General features: G+C 38.3%; 1 protein-coding gene across 3 annotated transcripts in view; it reads right to left on the bottom strand.

Moving 5' to 3' along the window:
* CENPI (centromere protein I) overlaps positions 1-20,408 on the bottom strand; it is an 80,963-nt gene that overhangs the window by 14,874 nt on the left and 45,681 nt on the right. For all 3 annotated transcript variants that reach the window (XM_042975065.1, XM_042975066.1, XM_015542899.2), the window contains exons 14-18: positions 17,145-17,239; positions 6,535-6,670; positions 5,695-5,819; positions 3,792-3,840; positions 3,442-3,660 (exon numbers count right to left, since the gene is read on the bottom strand). In XM_042975065.1, the coding sequence (XP_042830999.1) occupies positions 3,442-3,660; positions 3,792-3,840; positions 5,695-5,819; positions 6,535-6,670; positions 17,145-17,239 (624 nt within the window). The remainder of the gene's footprint in view (positions 1-3,441; positions 3,661-3,791; positions 3,841-5,694; positions 5,820-6,534; positions 6,671-17,144; positions 17,240-20,408) is intronic.

Genomic DNA, 20,408 nt, shown 5'->3' with positions numbered 1-20,408 from the left:
GAACCCTCACACACTGTTGGTACAAATGCAAAATGGTACAGCTACTTTCAAAAACAGTCTGGAAGTTCCTCCAATAATTAAATATGGATTATACCATATAATCCAGCATTCCCACCTCTAAGTATATCCCCAAGAGAAATGAAAACATGTTCACACAAAACCTTGTATACAAATCCTTATAGAAACATCATTCACAATAGCTAAAAAGTGGAAATAACACAAAAGTCCATCAACTAATGGATAAGCAAAATGAAATATATCTGCCCCAAAAATATATTATCTGGCAATAAAAACAAATGAAATACTGATACATGCTATGCCATAGATAAACCTTGAAAACATTATGCTAAGTAAAAGAAACCAGTCACAAAATAACATATATTTTATGAGTTTATTTTTATGAAATTCCAAAATAAGTGAATCTACATAGATATAAAAATAGATTAGTATTTGCCTAGGATGGGGGCAGGAAATGGGGAGACAGAAGTGACAGCTAAGGGGTGTAGATTTTCTTTCCAGGATAATAAAAATATTATAAAATATATTGTCATGAAGGCAAAGCTCTGTGAATAGTCTAAAAGCCATTGAACTATATACTTTAAATGTGTGGATTATACTGTATTTGAATTATATCTTAATAAAGCTGTTTTAAAAAGACTAATTTTTTTAAAGTGCCCTATCTTTTAGAGGTATATAATGAAGTATTTACAGCAAAATTGTATAACATTTGGTATTTGCTTCAAAGTAACTGGGTGGGGTGAGAGGGTTAAAACCGGTTGGGAGTAGAGACTGAACTGGGTGATGGGTATGTGGGGATTTATTTTACTATTCTCTCTACTTGTGTATGTTTGAAATTTACAACATGAAAAAAGTTTTGTAAAAAAAAGTAACAAAGACCTAATGCTATGGTAAGGAATGCCAAAATCTATGGAAAGGTAAGCCAGTATCTAGAACGTGAGAAGCCAGATGGGTAAACCTCATTCTCAAAGTCGCTCTTGGCTTTTCTTCCACAGCTTCCAAGGGCAAAGGTAACTAAAGTCAAAGCACAGGTTCTGCCAAAGTGGGAACTCTTATAACCCAACCCCCAATTTAAACTAGAGACTCAAAAGGCTATACCTTCAAGGTAAGAGTTCATCAGAAATAAATTCGCCTTCTCAAAGGCTGGTCTATCCACCTATGATCAAGGGAACCTTAGGCATAGTACTTGTATTAGGGTAGTCCCAGACAAAGAGCACTCCTAGGTATCTATGGAAGTAAATGAAAGTTCTCTCTGCAGGAAGATATCACTCTAATCTGATTCCTTCTACAGATAATATTCCAGGTATCCAGCACATGGCCAAAGATAACCAGACACACAAAGAAATTAAGCAATATGAGGAAGAAGCAGCAGAAAAAGGAGGCAAGCAGTACACACAAACACTTCTGATACTGGAATTATCAGATTATAAAACAATGTTTACTAAGTTAAAGAAAGGCAACACTGGATGGTTAAAACAAGAAGCAATAAAAATGGCTACCTAAAGACAAAGAAGAGAGAAGAAGAAGGAGACAAGGATGGAAGAGACATTTCTACAGTTTAGATTTGGAACTAGGTAAATGTTTTACATATTTTATGTTAAAAGTAACCTCTAAAGCATGAAAAGAAACTGAAACAAATATACCTAAATGTATATAAAATAAAGTACATGCTCTGTACAGTATTAGTAGGATTTAGTCCAGAAGCAAAAAGAACTAAAATTATTTCAAATTTCATCCAGTAGTCTCATTGTTAATAGTAATATAAATACTATGAATTTGAAACAAGTTTATATATATATACAAATCAGACAAATTATTATGAAGATGAGAAAGAAAGAACGAATATCAGAAAATCACTAAATTATACACCTCTGAAATCCCTCTATGTACTTAAAAATATAATTTTAATGCAAATACCGAAATCATTCAATACGTTTCTGAAGGCCTACAAACTAATTTTTTCACCATCTGGTCCTTGACTACACTTCAAAACCTCATATCCTATAATGCTACAGTCTAAACTAGTGGTTCTCAACCCTGGTTGTATATCACAACAATTATATTAAAAAAGCAGATTCTGGATGTCACCATATTGTTATTAGATCAGAATCTCAGGGTGGGAGCATCAAGGATGTATACTTTAGAAAAGCACCCTGGGTACTTCTCAGTTAAGGGAGAATCCCTGCTCAAGCCCTACAATTCTACGTAAGTTCCCCAAACGTGGTAAGCTCTAAATAGGGGTCAGCAAACCACGGCCCAGGTCTCACATCCAACCCAATGCCTGTTTCTGTAAATAAACTTTCATTAGAACACAACTCAACCCATTTGTTTACCCACTGTCTATTGCTACTTTCATGCTACAATGACAAGGCTGAGTAGTCTTGATGGAGACAACATGGCCTGCAAAGCCTAAAATATTTACAATCTGGCCCTCTAATGGAAAAAGTCTACTGACCCCTTATCTATCTTTGCATTTTTCTTCAAATACTTCTCCATCTTGGCAAGATCATGCTCATCACTCAAAGCTCTGACTGGCACCACTTCTGTAAAGCCTGAACTGGGTTAGTACCCCTGTATATTTTTTTCAATGTCCTCTGTACTTTCCCTATATTACTCATCATTACTCTCATTATATTTAATGACCACCACCCTAACTAGACCACAAACACCAAGGACAACACCCAGATGTGTCTTGTTTACCACACTGTCTGATTCATTACATGCATATATTAAACATTTATTCAATAAATATCTCCCCCCTCCTGTACATTTCTTTTCCATCTTGTTAGATTTCTCAGTGTTCCAATCTGTTAAGGGAATTCTGAATCTAGATTCTATCAGTGTATCTGTAATCCCATCATATTGTGTCATTTACACATTTGATATGCACACCATTTGAATTCCTCAAGTCACTGATAGTGGTGAAAATGACAAGGCTGGTAAAATCCTAAGGAGACTGGAACCCCTCCCTGCCAGCAAAGTGACAGCCATCAAATCAGCAGTCTTTGGTGTAGCCTACATTTTCCATTTGTCTAGAAGGATTTTATGAGAGTTTCCACTTCTTCACAGCCATTTCTTACCTGGTACCATCTCTACCCAAGTAGAACTGAACTAACAATCACTCCCCCATCTTTCTCACAACGGTACCTTTTTCTCATTTCACCTCACTATACTGTAATAATATTTACAAGTCTGTCTTTGCCACAAGCCCAAGCCTGGAGGATAATCCTCCTTGGGAGGATAGAAACTTACTTAAATTAACTTTGAACCTCCAGAACCTAGAACAATGTCCAAAAATCTAGCTGACACTAAAAAAGGAATGAATGAACACGTCTTACAATTCAGACACAATTTATTGCATTTCCTATTTCTGCCATTATAGCACTCCTACATAAAATCTAAAAATCCTTTAAACGTCCTTACCTGGAGCAGAAAGGAAACTGTATAACTCAATAGAGCTGGGTGATGAACTAAATTTAAACTGCTTTTATAATCTGCTACTCCAGCTTTTTCTATGACTTCATGGTCAATGTACAATCCTTTCTGGAAAGGTTTGGATGTCCACAGGCAACCAACCATCACTGTCAAATAGTGATTAAATTCTTTATAGGTCTTGGTGCTGAAATTGAACTCTGATTTTGTCTGTTGGGAAAGAAAAGAAATATTCTCATTATAATCTTTTCTTCCTTTCCTTCTTATTCCCAATAGATCATATATATCCAAACTCAATTTTTCAACAATGGTGATTTAATACAGAGCTTTGTCATCCATACCTTTTGTACCAACTCATTTTTCTTTGCAGCAGTCAAATTTTTACGATACCTAAAATGGAGAACAGAATGAAATTTTGAACATTGAATGCTTTTGAAATGTGTAAACATGAAAGTGTACATTAAAATTTTTTTAATGTTTATTTATTTTTGAGAGAGAGACAGAGCGTGAATGGGGAAGGAGCAGAGAGAGAGGGAGACACAGAATCCAAAGCAGACCCCAGGCTCCGAGCTGTCAGCATGGAGCCTGACGTGGGGCTCAAACCCATGAACCATGAGGTCATGACCTGAGCCGAAGTCAGCTGCTTAACCAACTGATCCACCCAGGCACCCCAAAAGTGTCCATTTTAAATGTAAATATATGCAGATGTGACATACACAAATACCCAGCTGTCTAGTTAAGGTTTTTATTCTTCTGTGCTACACTGCTCTTAAAGATAAAAGTTAATAGATGCTCAAATACTGAGTTGTACATTTAAGATATGCACTTAACTATATGTAAATTTTAGCTGCCTGAATAAAAAAGAAAAACCAATGAAGGAAATGCTTTTAATGTTTCACTATAAAAAATTAATAGAGGCTCAAGAGCAGTCACTGATATAAAACATGTTCTCTTAATGTAGAAAAAAGGTACAGTGGAAAGGATAAACGGGAAACTTATAAATTTATTTTTTTCTTGCCTGGGAACAAGAAAATTTATTAATTAGTTTATAAACATTCTAACCTTGGTATAATCCTTAAAGTTATGCCAAAGGGGTCTACGACAATTGTGGACTAAAAGAGTAATTTCAGGGGCACCTGGGTGGCTCAGTTGGTTAAGCGTCCGACTATTGATTTCAGCTCAGGTCATGACCTCACAGTTCGTGGGATCAAGCCCCACATCAGGCTCTGCACTGAAGGGCCAGAGCCTGCTTGGGATTCTCTCCCTCTCTCTCCACCCCTCCCTTGCTCACATGCGTGCTCTCTCTCTCAAAATAAATAAATAAACATTTAAAAAATAAAAAGAGTAATTTAAGTCTATAAGTGAAAGAATTAGAGGGGATCAGAAACTCCTCTTACAGTTTCATATAATTGGCAATATCTCCCCTCATCTACCAGAAAATGTTCACTTTTTTTAAAGTTTATTTATTTATTTTGAGAGAGATAGAAAGCGGGGTAGGGGCAGAGAGAGAGGGGAGAGAGAGAATCCCAAGCAGGCTCCACACTGTCAGCACAGAGCCTGATGCGGGGCTTCAACTCACAAACAGTGAGATCATGACCTTAGCCAAAATCAAGAGCTGGACGCTTAACCAACTGAGCCACCCAAGTGCCCTAAAAATGTTCTTTTTACCAGAGATACTACATAGAACTAAACTAGTTGCCAGCAACTAACTAATTTTTCTTTAGGACACAGCAATGAGAATGGACAATGCTGAGGGCACCAGTACCACTGCACAAAAGATTTGTTAACTAAGAATTTTTTTTTTTAACTTTTTAAAATTTGAGTGTGGCTGACACACAATGTTAGTTTCAAATGTACCACACAGTGATTTGACAAGTATACGCATTATACTATGTCTACCACTGTAGCTGTCACCATACAATGCTATTACAATATCACTGACTATATTATTCATGCTGTGCCTTTTATTACCATTAACTATGAATTTTTTAAAATCATATCCCCCATGGTGACATTTCAAAAACACAGTTAAAATAGTCCCATATTAGAAGGTCATTACCAAAAGAAAGACATGTTTCCTATTTCAATAGGTTCTGGCAGGAAATAAAAATAGTTTTATTGTCTTTAATATTTTATTGTATACAATATATTACAGGGTATAAATTATAATTTATTGTATAGTTGAAAAACAAAGATAGAAGTATGATGTGTTAATTTATATAAAACAGTAAAAATGTTTTGTACCTGTCCATGATATAACACAGCTGGTTCAGGATACTGGAATCTAGGCTGAGGAGAGCAGGATAGAAGATCCCCGGAGGAAACAATACCACTAGTGGAAGGTTATAATTTATATATATGTCACATACCTTTTGGGAAGAATGATAACATCAGTATACATATTATTTCCCAGAACCCCTCAACCAAGTTCACCCAAAGATTTATCAATAGAGAATAAGCAATAATAGAACATCACATTTGAGTCTGCCTGATTCATAAATTGAATAGGTAATCACAGCCTGCTTAAAAATGTACCTCACTAAACATCAAACTTGCCATAAAGGATTATTTCTACAATGTCATTACTAAAATATTCCATTTTTTTCTGGGGAGAGCGCTTTAAGTTGGGAAGAGAGGAGAAGGGAGTCCTTAAGGGAGTATTAAGTCCCATTAATAGTGATTTATCATATTAGTTAGCTATCAACATGGAAAATGAGCATGCTTCTAAAATATACAGCACAAGACAATTAGTGCAGGGAGGAAGCCAAGAAAACTGAGATTAGTAGCTACTTCCGATAATAGTTTTGTCCACATCAAATACTATAAAATATAAGAAGACCATAATCATAGAATGTCTATTAAAGCAGTACCTGAACTTTTCACAAAAACCATTTGTTTCTCCATTTTATGTAAATCAGTTATTTAGGTGAGAATCTAATCATGAACTTCAAAATAAGAAGCTTATTTTAACTGTGTTAAACATAGTCACAATCCAACTTAGTAGTTGTACATAAAATTTAAATAGACCAGTAAAGCGGACAGCCAACACAAAAATCAAAATAGACAATATGGGATGTGTACTACCTTCTCATAGAAATCCAAAATAAAGTGCAGTAAGAAAGTATTGTTGCTTTCCAAGCGCATTGCAGTAGTGGACAGCCACCCTATGTAGTCAATCAGTTCAGACACAGTGTTCACGGATCCACCTAAAGTGGTATCCCTGCAATAAGAAACCATGACACTCAGACCCACATTAGCAAAAGTCTTCACAATTTCCAAGCTAAAGTTAAATAATATATAGCAAAAAGTTTTTTAAGGATTCCAGAAAATGATCAGTGCTACAATGTATAATTGAGGTTTTTTTTTAAACCACAGTGATTAACCATAAAACTACACAGTGCTCCAGGGAACCATTAAGATAAATTCACAGAACATGCCCAGCAACTACTCTACTAGTAAACATCAGAGAAAAAAGATTAAGCTCCAGACAGACTTTAGATGTCCAGGAACCACAGAATTCAGCAAATTAGTTTCTAAGTATACAAACCAAGACTCAGTTTTACCTGAATTCCTGAGTTGAAATGCTATTAAAACTAATTTCACTTTAACTGGAATTCAATTCAATCCTAAAACTGAATTAGTATAATTTTTGGCATCTTTCTTCCAGTAATAACCAAATGTGGTTATATTATATCCTTCCCAAATCAATAAACTGTGTCTCTTTATTTTTTTTAAGATTTTATTTTTAAGTAATCTCTACACTGAACATGGGGCTTGAACTCACAACTCCGAGACCAAGAGTTGCATGCTCTACTGACTTAGCCAGCCAGGTGCCCCAAACTGTGTCTCTTTAAATCACACTTAAACACTGACTCCTGATTTCACTTCTCTCTCTCTCTCTCTCTCTCCCTCCCTCCCTCCCTCCCTCCCCCCCCACCTCCGCTACCTCTCTCTCTCACACTTTTTTTTTTAAATATTAACTTAAATTTTTTTAATGTTTGTTTAGTTTTGAGAGAGAGAGAGAGATAAAGACACAGCCTGAGCAGGGAGGGGCAGAGAGAGAGGGAGACACAGAATCCAAAGCAGGCTCCAGGCTCTAAGCCATCAACACAGAGCCCAATGTGGGGCTCAAACCCAAGAACAATGACATCATGACCTGAGCTGAAGGCAAAAGCTTAACCGACTGTGGCACCCCCTCCCCCGGACCTTGTGCATGCATTTGCTCTCTCTCTTCAAAAAAAAAAAAATCTCAAGAAAAAAGGGAATAACAAGTTCAATTCATCTATCCACTCACCCTGTTCTTCAATCCACTGTTGAGTGGACTAGGAAAAGACTTACAAATGTGATTTCATACCTTTACCCTCTGATCTAGGTGGCCAACAATGGTTATGCACAAGAAATAAAGAAAGGCAGATAGTCTTAGAGCCTGAGAAATGATAATGACTCTACCACCACCCACTGATGGATCAGTGTCAGAGTGAACAGGGAAAAGATTAGGAGACCAGTCACAAAGGTGGGCATCCATATTGTCAACTGGCTATTTGCAAACTATATTTTAAGTATGATTTTTGGCAGCACCTGGCAAATGTTTCTGAAATAATTTGAGCAATGATGATTGCTCACAACAGCATACTTTGAAGTGCTTCTCCACAGGACACGGAGGCACTTTAGATGAAACAATATTCTGTTCAGGACTGCCTCCTACTCCCCACACAAAGCAACATGTTTACCATCCTTGGCTCCCACTCACTAAATAATGGTAGCACCCTCTTCCCATTCACAGTGCCAACCAAAAATGCCCAATGGAGAACCACTGCTGAGAATAGCTTCCTATCCTTCCCTCCTTATGATCTACAACTACAATTTACTCCCTCTTTGACAGTCATGTGGCATATGGTCATATGAGAGGGACATGGTATAATATCCATATTGCCAAATAGAAGGAGTTACTGAGAGCATAAGAGCTATATTATACAATGCCAAGTGGTATTATGACACTTAAGTTATCTACACTTATGTCCATTTGTTTAAGACTTTTAGAAAACTCCTTTTTAACTGCCCTGCCGAAATTTATGACACTAGTTTAAAAAGGATCCTAGGGGCCCACGGAAGAGGGTACGAAGGGCAGAGAGGCAGTGCACGCTACACGGACTGCAGGAGGGAGCCAGGGTGGTGGAGGGGCAGCCCGCCCGGCAAGGTGGAATCCCCGAGTCTGGCTTGCAAAAGCGGAGGGGCCAGACTGTGTGAGTTCCGACACCAGCGGGACTTAACATCTGTAACTTATAAGTCAACAGCTCTGCTCTCAGAGAGCTGGGAGGGTGAGAGGACGCCAGGAGGGAGAGGTGTTGAGCCCTGAAAGACAGACCTCAGCTCGGTGGGGAACAAAGGCTCTGGACAGCGCCATCTCCCTCTCCCATCCCCCAGCCGAAATCCCAAAGGGAACCAGTTCACGGCACCAAACTTGCTTGCACCATGCAAACACCCAACGCTGTGCTTCTCTGGATCCATCTCTCCAACGGGTCTGCCTGCCTCCCTCGGGTGCTGCAGGGCACCTCCTGCAGGGGACCACCAGCGCAAAACAAGCTAAGCCTGCCCCTCCCACCCCTGGGCACCCTGCGGATCCACCACAGCTAATACGCCAGATCCCATCAAAACAACTCCACAAGCCTGGCAGTGTGCAAGTAGCCCAGACAGGGGCCACACCAATCCACAGTGAGTCCTGCCCCTGGGAGAGGGGAAGATAAGGTACATACAAGTCTGACTGTGGCCCCATTGGTGGGTTGGGGACAGACATCGGGTCTGACTGCAGCCCCCCCCCACCAACACAAGTTACTCCAAATAGCACAAGGGAAGTGCCCTGCAGTTCCGTGCCACCCCAAGGACTATCCAAAATGATGAAACGGAAGAATTCGCCTCAAAACAAACTCTAGGAAGTAGCGACAGCTAATGAATTGATCAAAAACAATTTAAGCAATACAATGCAACAAGAATTTAGAATAATAGTCATAAAATTAATCACTGGGCTTGAAAAAAGTAAAGAGGACAGCAGAGAATCTATTGCTACAGAGATCAAGGGACTAAGAAATAGGCATGAGGAACTAAAAAATGTTATAAATGAGGTGCAAAATAAAATGGAGGTGACCACACTTGGATTGAAGAGGCAGAGGAGAGAATAGGTGAATTAGAAGATAAAATTATGGACAAAGAGGAAGCTGAGAAAAAGAGAGATAAAAAAACCCAGAGTATGAGGAGAGAATTAGAGAACTAAGTAATGCAATCAAACAGAACAATATCCGTATCAAAGGAATTCCAGAAGAGGAAGAGATAGAGAAAGGGGCTGAAGGTGTACTTGAACAAATCATAGCTGAGAACTTCCCTGATCTGGGGAAGGAAAAAGGCATTGAAATCCAAGAGGAAACGAGAACTCCCTTCAGACGTAACTTGAATAGATCTTCTACACCACATATCATAGTGAAACTGGCAAAATACAACGATGAAAATTCTGAAAACAGCTAGGGATAAACATGATCTAACATATAAAGGGAGACCGATAAGACTAGTGATGGATCTACCTACTGAAACTTGGCAGGACAGAAAGGAATGACAGGAAATCTTGAATGTGATGAACAGAAAAAATATGCAGCTGAGAATCCTTTATTCAACAAGTCTGTCATTTAGAATAGAAGGAGAGATAAAGGTCTTCCCAAACAAACAAAAACTGAAGGAATTCATCACCACTAAACCAGCCCTACAAGAGATCCTAAGGGGGATCCTGTGAGACAAAGTACCAGAAACATCACTACAAGCATGAAACCTACAGACATCACAATGACTCTAAACCCATATCTTTCTGTAATAACACTGAATGTAAATGGGCTAAATGCTCCAACCAAAAGACGTGGGGTATCAGAATGGATAAAAAAAACAAGGCCCATCTATTTGCTGTCTTCAAGAGACTCATTTTAGACCTAGGACACCTTCAGATTGAAAGTGAGGGGATGGAGAACTATCTATCATGCTACTGGAAGTCAAAAGAAAGCTGGAGTAGCCATACTTGTATCAGACAAACTAGACTTTAAATTAAAGGCTGTAACAAGAGATGAAAAAGGGCATTATATAATAATTGCAGGGTCTATCCATCAGGAAGAGCTAACAATTATAAATGTCTATGTGCCAAATACGGGAGCCCCCAAATATATAAAACAATTACTCACAAACATAAGCAACCTTATTGATAAGAATGTGGTAAATTGCAGGGGACTTTAATACTCCACTTACAACAATGGATAGATCATCTAGACACAAGATCAATAAAGAAACAACAGCCCTAAATGATACATTGGATCAGATGGACTTGACAGATATATTTAGAACTCTGCATCCCAAAGCAACAGAATATACTTTCTTCTCGAGTGCACATGGAACATTCTCCAAGATAGATCACATACTGGGTCACAAAACAGCCCTTCATAAGTATACAAGAATTGAGATCATACCATGCATACCTTCAGACCACAGTGCCATGAAGCTTGAAATCAAACACAGGAAAAAGTCTGGAAAACCTCCAAAAGCATGGAGGTTAAAGAACACCCTACTAAAGAATGAATGGGTCAACCAGGCAATTAGAGAAGAAATTAAAAAATATATGGAAACAACTGAAAATGAAAATACAACAATCCAAACGCTTTGGGATGCAGCGAAGGCAGTCCTGAGAGGAAAATACATTGCAATCCAGGCCTATCTCAAGAAACAAGAAAAATCCTAAATACAAAATATAACAGCATACCTGAAGGAACTAGAAGCAGCACAGCGAAGACACCCCAAACTCAGTAGAAGAAGAGAAATAATAAAGATCAGAGCAGAAATAAACAATATAGAATCTCAAAAAACTGTAGAGCAGATCAATGAAACCAAGAGTTGGTTTTTTGAAAAAATAAACAAAATTGATAAACCTCTAGCCAGGCTTCTCAAAAAGAAAAGGGAGATGACCCAAATAGATAAAATCATGAATGAAAATGGAATTATTTCAAACAATCCCTCAGAAATACAAGCAATTATCAGGGAATACTATGAAAAATTACATGCCAACAAACTGGACAACCTGGAAAAAATGGACAAATTCCTAAGCACCCACACACTTCCAAAACTCAAACAGGAAAAAATAGAAAACTTGAACGGATCCATAACCAGTGAAGAAATTGAATCAGTTATCAAAAAATCTAACAAATAAGAGTCCAGGACCAGATGGCTTCACGGAGGAATTCTACCAGACATTGAAAGCAGAGATAATACCTATCCTTCTCAAGTTGTACCAAAAAATAGAAAGGGAAGGAAAACTTCCAGACTCATTCTATGAAGCCAGCATTCCTTTGTTTCCCAAACCAGACACAGAGCCAGCAAAGAAAGAGAACTACAGGCCAATATCCCTGATCAATATCGGTGCAAAAATTCTCAATAAGATACTAGCAAATCGAATTCAACAGCATATAAAAAGAATTATTCACCATGATCAAGTGAGATTCATTCATGGGCTGCGGGGCTGGTTCAATATTCACAAAGCAATCAATGTGATACATCACATTAATAAAAGAAAAGACAAGAACCATATGATTCTGTCAATCGATGCAGAAAAAGCATCTGACAAAGTTCAGCATCCTTTCTTTTTTTTTTTTTTTTCAACGTTTTTTATTTATTTTTGGGACAGAGAGAGACAGAGCATGAACGGGGGAGGGGCAGAGAGAGAGGGAGACACAGAATCGGAAACCGGCTCCAGGCTCCGAGCCATCAGCCCAGAGCCCGACGCGGGGCTCGAACTCACGGACCGCGAGATCGTGACCTGGCTGAAGTCGGACGCTTAACCGACTGCGCCACCCAGGCGCCCCCAGCATCCTTTCTTAATAAAACCTTCGAGAAAGTCGGGATAGGAGGAACATACTTAAACATCATAAAAGCCATGTATGAAAAGCCCACAACTAATATCATCCTCAATGGGGAAAAACTGAGAGCTTTGCCCGTGAGATCAGGAACAAGACAGGGATGTCCACTATCACCGCTGTTGTTTAACATAGTGTTGGAAGTGCTAGCATCAGCAATCAGACAACAAAATTAAATCAAAGGCATCAAAATTGGCACAGATGGAGTTAAGCTTTCACTTTTTGCAGATGACATGATATTATACATGGAAAATCTGATAGACTCCACCAAAAGTGTGCTAGAACTGATACATGAATTCAGCAAAGTTGCAGGCTACAGAAATCAGTTGCATTCTTATACACTAACAATGAAGCAACAGAAAGACAAATAAAGAAACTGATCCCATTCACAATTGCACCAAGAAGCATAAAATACCTAGGAATAAACCTAACCAAAGATGCAAAAGATCTGTATGCTGAAAACTACAGAAAGCTTATGAAGGAAATTGAAGAAGATATAAAGAAATGGAAAAACATTCCGTGCTCATGGATTGGAAGAATATTGTTAAAATGTCAATACCACCCAAAGCAATCTACACATCAATGCAATCCCAATCCAACTTGCACCAGCATTCTTCTCGAAGCTAGAACAAGCAATCCTGAAATTTGTGTGGAACCACAAAAGACCCCGAATAGCCAAAGCAATTTTGAAGAAGAAGACCAAAGCGGGAGGCATCACAATCCCAGACTTTAGCCTCTACTACAAAGCTGTAATCATCAAGACAGCATGGTATTGGCACAAAAACAGACATATAGACCAATGGAATAGAATACAGACTCCAGAATTGGACCCACAAAAGTATGACCAACTAATCTTTGACAAAGCCAGAAAGAATATCCAATGGAAAAAAAGACAGTCTCTTTAACAAATGGTACTGGGAGAACTGGACAGCAACATGCAGAAGGTTGAAACTAGACCACTTTCTCACACCATTCACAAAAATAAACTCAAAATGGATAAAGGACTTGAATGTGAGGCAGGAAACCATCAAAACCCTAGAGGAGAAAGCAGGAAAAGACCTCTCTGACCTCAGCCGCAGCAATTTCTTACTTGACACATCCCCAAAGGCAAGGGAATTAAAAGCAAAAATGAACTATTGGGACCTCATGAAGATAAAAAGCTTCTGCACAGCAAAGGAAACAACCAACAAAACTAAAAGGCAACAGACAGAATGGGAAAAGGTATTTGCAAATGACATATCGGACAAAGGGCTAGTATCCAAAATCTATAAAGAGCTCACCGAACTCCACACCCAAAAAACAAATAATCCAGTGAAGAAATGGGCAGAAAACATGAATAAACACTTCTCTAAAGAAGACATCCAGATTGCCAATAGGCACATGAAAGGATGCTCAACGTTGCTCCTCATCAGGGAAATACAAATCAAAAGCACACTCAGATACCACCTCACGCCAGTCAGAGTGGCTAAAATGAACAAATCAGGAGACTATAGATGCTGGAGAGGATGTGGAGAAATGGGAACCCTCTTGCACTGTTGGTGGGAATGAAAACTGGTACAGCCGCTCTGGAAAACAGTGTGGTGGTTCCTCAAACGATTAAAGATAGATCTACTCTATGACCCAGCAATAGCACTTCCAGGGATTTACCCAAGGGATACAGGAGTGCTGATGCATAGGGGCACTTGCACCCCAATGTTTATAGCAGCACTTTCAATAATGGCCAAATTATGGAAAGAGCCTAAGTGTCCATCAACTGAAGAATGGATAAAGAATTTGTGGTTTATATACACAATGGAATACTACTTGGCAATGAGAAAGAATGAAATATGGCCTTTTGTAGCAACGTGGATGGAACTGGAGAGTGTTATGCTAAGTGAAATAAGTCATACAGAGAAAGACAGATACCATATGTTTTCACTCTTATGTGGATCCTGAGAAACTCAACAGAGGACCATGGGGGAGGGGAAGGAAAAAAAAAAAGGTTAGAGAGGGAGGGAGCCAAACCATAAGAGACTCTTAAAAACTGAGAACAAACTGAGGGTTGATGGGTGGTGGGAGGGAAGGGAGGGTGGGTGATGGGCATTGAGGAGGGCACCTGTTGGGATGAGCACTGGGTGTTCTATGGAAACCAATTTGACAATAAATTTCATATTTAAAAATAAATAGATAAATAAAAGAATCACCTTTTAATTTTTTTTTAACGTTTATTCATTTTTGAGACAGAGAGAGACAGAGCATGAACGGGGGAGGGGCAGAGAGAGAGGGAGACACAGAATCGGAAGCAGGCTCCAGGCTCTGAGCCATCAGCCCAGAGCCCGACGCGGGGCTCGAACTCACAGACCGCGAGATCATGACCTGAGCTGAAGTCGGACGCTTAACCGACTGAGCCACCCAGGCGCCCCAAGAATCACCTTTTAACAACAACAAAAAAAAAGGATCCTAGGTGGGTGCCTGGGTGGCTTGGTCAGTTGAGCATCAGACTCTTGGTTTTGTCTCAGGTCCATGATCTCATTGTCTTTGGGATGAAGCCCCACATTGGACTCTGCCTTCCCACTCTCTCTGTCCCTCCCCCACACTCACGAACTCACTCTCTCTCAAAATATAAATAAATAAACATCTTTAAAAAATAAAAAGAGGTTCTTTGATTGGAATTTAGTATTTTTGAAAGAAAATATAGAAATGGAAGCCTCCTCTATCGGGTTACCTGAAGATTTACACTGCAAATTGGCGAAAGATTATAAATGCAAACACAGTATCTTTAATAGAACTGAGATGTTTGAAGAGGTTAAACATTTAATTTCCTCATGATCGTGGTTCTCAAACTTTAGCTAGCATCAAAATTATCAAAGTTTTTGTTAAAACATAGATTACTAGGCCCTACATCCAGAGCGTATTTCAGTTGTTCTAGGATAGATCCTGAGACTTTGCATCTCTAAAAAGTTCCCAGTGATACTGATGCTACTGGTCCCCAGTCATCACCTTGAGGAGCACAGCCTTACAAGAAACTTTCACTACCCATAATATTCTATATCCTTCTAAAAGTGACCAGACATATGTGATATATGGATACACTACAACAATGAATATGAATAACTAAAAACAATTTCTAGGCAACTCCCAAGCTTTTATTCACCATGTTCCTCTCAAAGGAGGAGATCACTATAGGTATAAGAACACATAGGAAAATAGGAGCTAATCTAACCAAGCTAACCACTAACCACGTGCAACTGAAGCTAAGGGATCCCTATGCTTAAATAAACTGTGACTGATAATGTAAGGAATTTGAATGCTAATTAGATATTTGAAGATATTAACTAATTTTATAAGTCAAAGAAAGACAAATACCATATGATGTCACTTAGATATGGAAAAACAAAAGAAACGAACAAAGAAACAAAAAACAAACAAACAGAAAAAGCCTCATAGAGAACTTATGACTGCCAGAAGAGATGGAGGTCAGGGGGATGGGCAAAACAGGTGAAGGGGATTAATAGGTACAAACTTTCTATTATAAAATAAGTCATGGGGATGAAAAGTATAGCAAAGGGAATATAGTCAATAATATAGCAATAACTTTGTAGGGTGACAGATGGTAACTACACTTATCTTTTAAGTTTATTTATTTATTTTGAGAGAGAAAGACAGCATAAGCAGGGGAGGGGCAGAGAGAGAGGGAGAGACAGAGAATCCCAAGCAGGCTTCGCACTATCAGCACGGAACCTGATTCAGAAGCTCAAACTCACAAACCATGAGATCATGACCTGAGCCGAAATCAAGAGTTGGATGCTTAACCAATTGAGCTCCCCAGGCGCCCCATAACTATACTTATTGTAGTGAGTACTGTATAATATATAGAATTGTCAAATCACTATGTTATACACCTGAAACTAATATAATGTTGTATGTCAATTATACTTCAGTTAAAATTTTTTAAATGATGATAAAATAAAGCTATTCATTTTTTGGTGTTATACTGCTATCATTTTTCAACAGTTGAAATGATGTGTGGGTTTTGCTTTTTCCTTAAAAAAACCTAGAACAAAAGAAGAAAATGAGGAGTGTTATAAATTAGAAAAAAAAAATTAATCATGACCTGATAACTGTTAAAGCTGGATGATGCATACATAAGGATAACACTGTACTATTTTCTGTCCTTTTGAATATGTTTGCAATTTTCTATAAGAGTGTTTTTAAAATTAATGTTAAAAAATAATGTGGCTGATAATACAGGAGAAGCCAAAGATTTTATGTAGAAAGAGTAAAAAAGGGCACATTTAACAATAATCAACATAATGGAAAGCTGGGGTTCTTTTTTTTATTTTAAAGTGAAAAGACATTAATGTACGTAACCAAAATACATCAGAGAAACCAAAACCAAAACTGTACAGAAAAATTACAGATTTTCCTAACCATCATCAGAACTGACTTTACATGTAAGTAAGAACATATTTTATAAAGTGAGCTAAACTGAATGGAAGCCAAAGATGCAAGTTTTAACATCAGTTCTCCAATGTTTTGCTATAGTAACTTGTAAGTCACTTAGAGGATTAGGGGTTGGTTTCTGATTTATATAATTGAACTTGAAGAATTTAGCATCCCTCACAAGATTACAGGGAAGAAAAGCGAAAAGAAACAAAAACATTTTTGTTAAGAAAGCTATGACTACGTATTTACAATAAGGTCTCGTGCCATACTATTAAACTCTATCTGCAAACATTTTAATGCAGATCATCTCTTGTGGAGTGTTGTAAGAGAACTCACAGAGGACTGTCCATCACAGGTTTCATGTGGATGTCTGTAGAAAGCCACAACAGCCAATTCTGCAGTAGTTCTTTCAGACTCTGGAGAACACTACACTGAGGAATCAAAACAAAAAAAAAAAATCATTCATAAAACCATTCAGACACACTACAGTGTCGAGAACAAATTAAAACCAGAGGCTTGGCGGTGGAGATGACTGCCTCTAATTCAAAACCTAATAGCTGCTGCTCCAGCCTGATCAGTCTCCAAGAGACAGATGAATGCCAAGTACAAGATTATATTGTCATTTTCTCTACAAGACTGCCCCCAGCTTATCAGCCCAGGAACAGACTCTTGTTTCTCTAAATTACATTAATTTATAACATATATTACATCTTCAAATAAAGTATCACCCACCCCTTACTGTCTCCCCTTAGATATCCTTTAAAGTTGCTATAGAAATGAGTTTCCCATCCATTTCACCTTGTGTCACAACTGCAATTTACTCCCTTTTTGACAGTCATAAACTTTATCTTACCTTCTGTAACTGTGGAAAACAAACAATTCTAGTCATTCTCAGGCTTTGCCTTGATTTCTCAGGGTCTCATTTACATACAAATACAGTCTTGACAGAAGTGTGCCCAGAGCATTAATAAGGATAAATCATAGTATCTATAAATTTGAAAGCTATCCATATCATCCCAAAACCTAATACAGGAAACCTTTATTACATATCCTTAACAACAGGGGGAGAGCATTCGCACATATCCTTAACAAATAATGGCCTAGATACTCTTTGAATATCTCCAGTGATAGGATGCTCACTTCACAGAATAGTTCAATTAATACTTTTTAAAGAAACTGACACCTTGCATTCAGGTTATAAATATGTTCAAGTTGAAAGTGACCTTGGAATCACCTAAAACAATGTTCAATTTTGGTGTCAACCAAGGATTTAAACATCTGAAAAGGTAGTAAATATTACCATGTCATATTCAGAAAACTAAATCCTTTCATTCCCCACTCACTTATTCTAATCCACGCAGTCCCCATATTAAAGTCATGAGATTTTTAGGTTTATGAGAGGAACATGGGTTAAAAAAAAAAAGGTTGAGAAGCACAGCTCTACCCTATATAAGAACCTTCTCTACATAAATATCCCCAGTAGATACACCCACTAAGCCTATGCTTGACCTATTCCAACACCAGGAAATATACTACCTCTTAAAGTCCTTTATTCCATTTTGAGTTTCCTCTATCTATAATGAGATACTGCCGTGGGGTGCCTGGGTGGCTCAGTAGGTTAAGCAACCAACTCTGGATTTCGGCTTAGGTCATGATCCCAGGGTCGTAGGATCGAGTCCCACATTGTGCTCCATGCTGAGTATGGAGATCTCGCTTAAGATTCTCTCTCTCCCTCTGCCCCCCACCCCACTCTGGCATGCACACACATTCTCTCTAAAAGAAAAAAGTTTCTTAAAAAAAAAAGATACTGCCCTATATCTAATACTGCCTTCTGAAGTCACATAGAGATCTGCTCCTTCCATGGGACAATCTATCAATTATTTGAAAAGAACCACAAAATATTCATCTTTTTTCCTCCAGGCACAATATTCCTGGTTCCTTTACTATCCCAAGCTAGAAATCTTGAAGTCATCTTGTGTCCTTCATGCTTCATTTCATCACCAAATCCTATCATTTTTTCTTTTCAAAATGCCCAACTTTTCCATTCCTTCCAACCCCCCTGTAACTACCTAGCCCAGGCCTTCACATCTGTAAGATTACTTTATCCTCCTAGTCAGTCTTCTTTTTCTAGTCTCATCTCCCAAACCCCCATTCTTTCTCTATGGCTACCAGACCTTTGTTACTTAAGTACTCTACCCATTATATCCATCTTCCCTCAAAGAACCGCGTATGGCAAAGGAATAGCAGTACATAACAAGGTCTTAAAAATGTTCAAACTCTTTCCTTTTACCCAGTAACTTCACTCCTGGAAATGGATACCAAGAGAAGAAATCTGTATTATGAAGATGAGCAATATAGTTATCTATACCTACAAAGAAACAAATTAGAGATAATAACAGAAAAAGGATTAAATACATTATTGTGAACTATGACTAGGTATTGACTATATTTGACTAATTCTGGATTGATTTTTTTGAGAGAGAGAGAGAGGGAGAGAGCACGTGCAAGTTGGGGAGGAGGAGAGGGAGAGAAGACGTCTCAAGCAGGCTCCATGCCCAGTGTGGAGCTTGATCCCACGACCATGAGATCACGACCTGAGCTGAAATCAAGAGTCGAACACTTAACTGACTGAGCCATCCAGGCTCCCCTGTATTCTGATTTTTAAATTTATGTCCACTGTTTTTGTAATTATATAGGAGATATAAATCAATGTGGACAAAAATTAGAAAATTAACATGTCAAAATGAAAAAAAACACTGTTACAGTGGATTTGTGGGATTTTCTCAACCAAAATTCTTCAAGAAAAAAGTTGTTTACTGATAGGCACAACTAGCTAAGCACAAACAAAAGCACTGAAGATGTGAAACTATTAGAGTTTTAAACATTATTTATTATGTTAAGCTGGGTAATTAAGCTATACAATAGCTAAGGTGATAATAAGTCATTAAAAGCCTCATAAACTCTACTCTGTTTTCTCTTTTGCCTTTTAAAAGCCTCAAAAACTGGAGCACGTGGGTGGCTCAGTTAAGTGTCCAACTTCCGCTCAGGTCATGATCTCACAGTTCGTGAGTTTGAGCCCTGCATTGGGCTCTGTGCTATCAGCACAGCTATCAGCCTGGAGCCTGCTTCAGATTCTGTGTCTCCCTCTATCTCTGCCCCTCCATCCCTCCCTCTTTCTTTCTCTCTCAAAAATAAATAAACATTAAATAAATAAAATAAAAGCCTCATAAACTAACTGAATTTTTAGCTAATTCTACCACAGGTCACATTGCTGTTATCCTTAGCCACTTTCCCAGAATGAAAACCCTTTGATCACTTATCCTTTCTTGTACCCTATACTTCTCTGTGCTTCTTTCCCTCTTTCATTGATCTCAACCTTCCCAAATCTTTCAATTCCAGTTTCCATAACTTCTATTCCATGATAATCTAAACCTATACCTTCATATTCTTCAAAGTATGCTTTCCCTCTTCTTATTCTAGTCATATCCTGGCTCTCCCTCCCCACTCGAGGACACTTTTCTCTGAATACATTTCCATATCTCCCTCCAATACCTGGAGGTAAGCAATGACCTAGCTTCCCTGCTAACATGAGAAAAGAAT

Source organism: Panthera tigris, chromosome X (assembly GCF_018350195.1).
Source record: "Panthera tigris isolate Pti1 chromosome X, P.tigris_Pti1_mat1.1, whole genome shotgun sequence".
Lineage (NCBI taxonomy): Eukaryota > Metazoa > Chordata > Mammalia > Carnivora > Felidae > Panthera > Panthera tigris.
The sequence above is the reverse complement of the archived record's forward strand: the minus strand, read 5'-3'. Positions and strand labels throughout refer to the sequence as shown.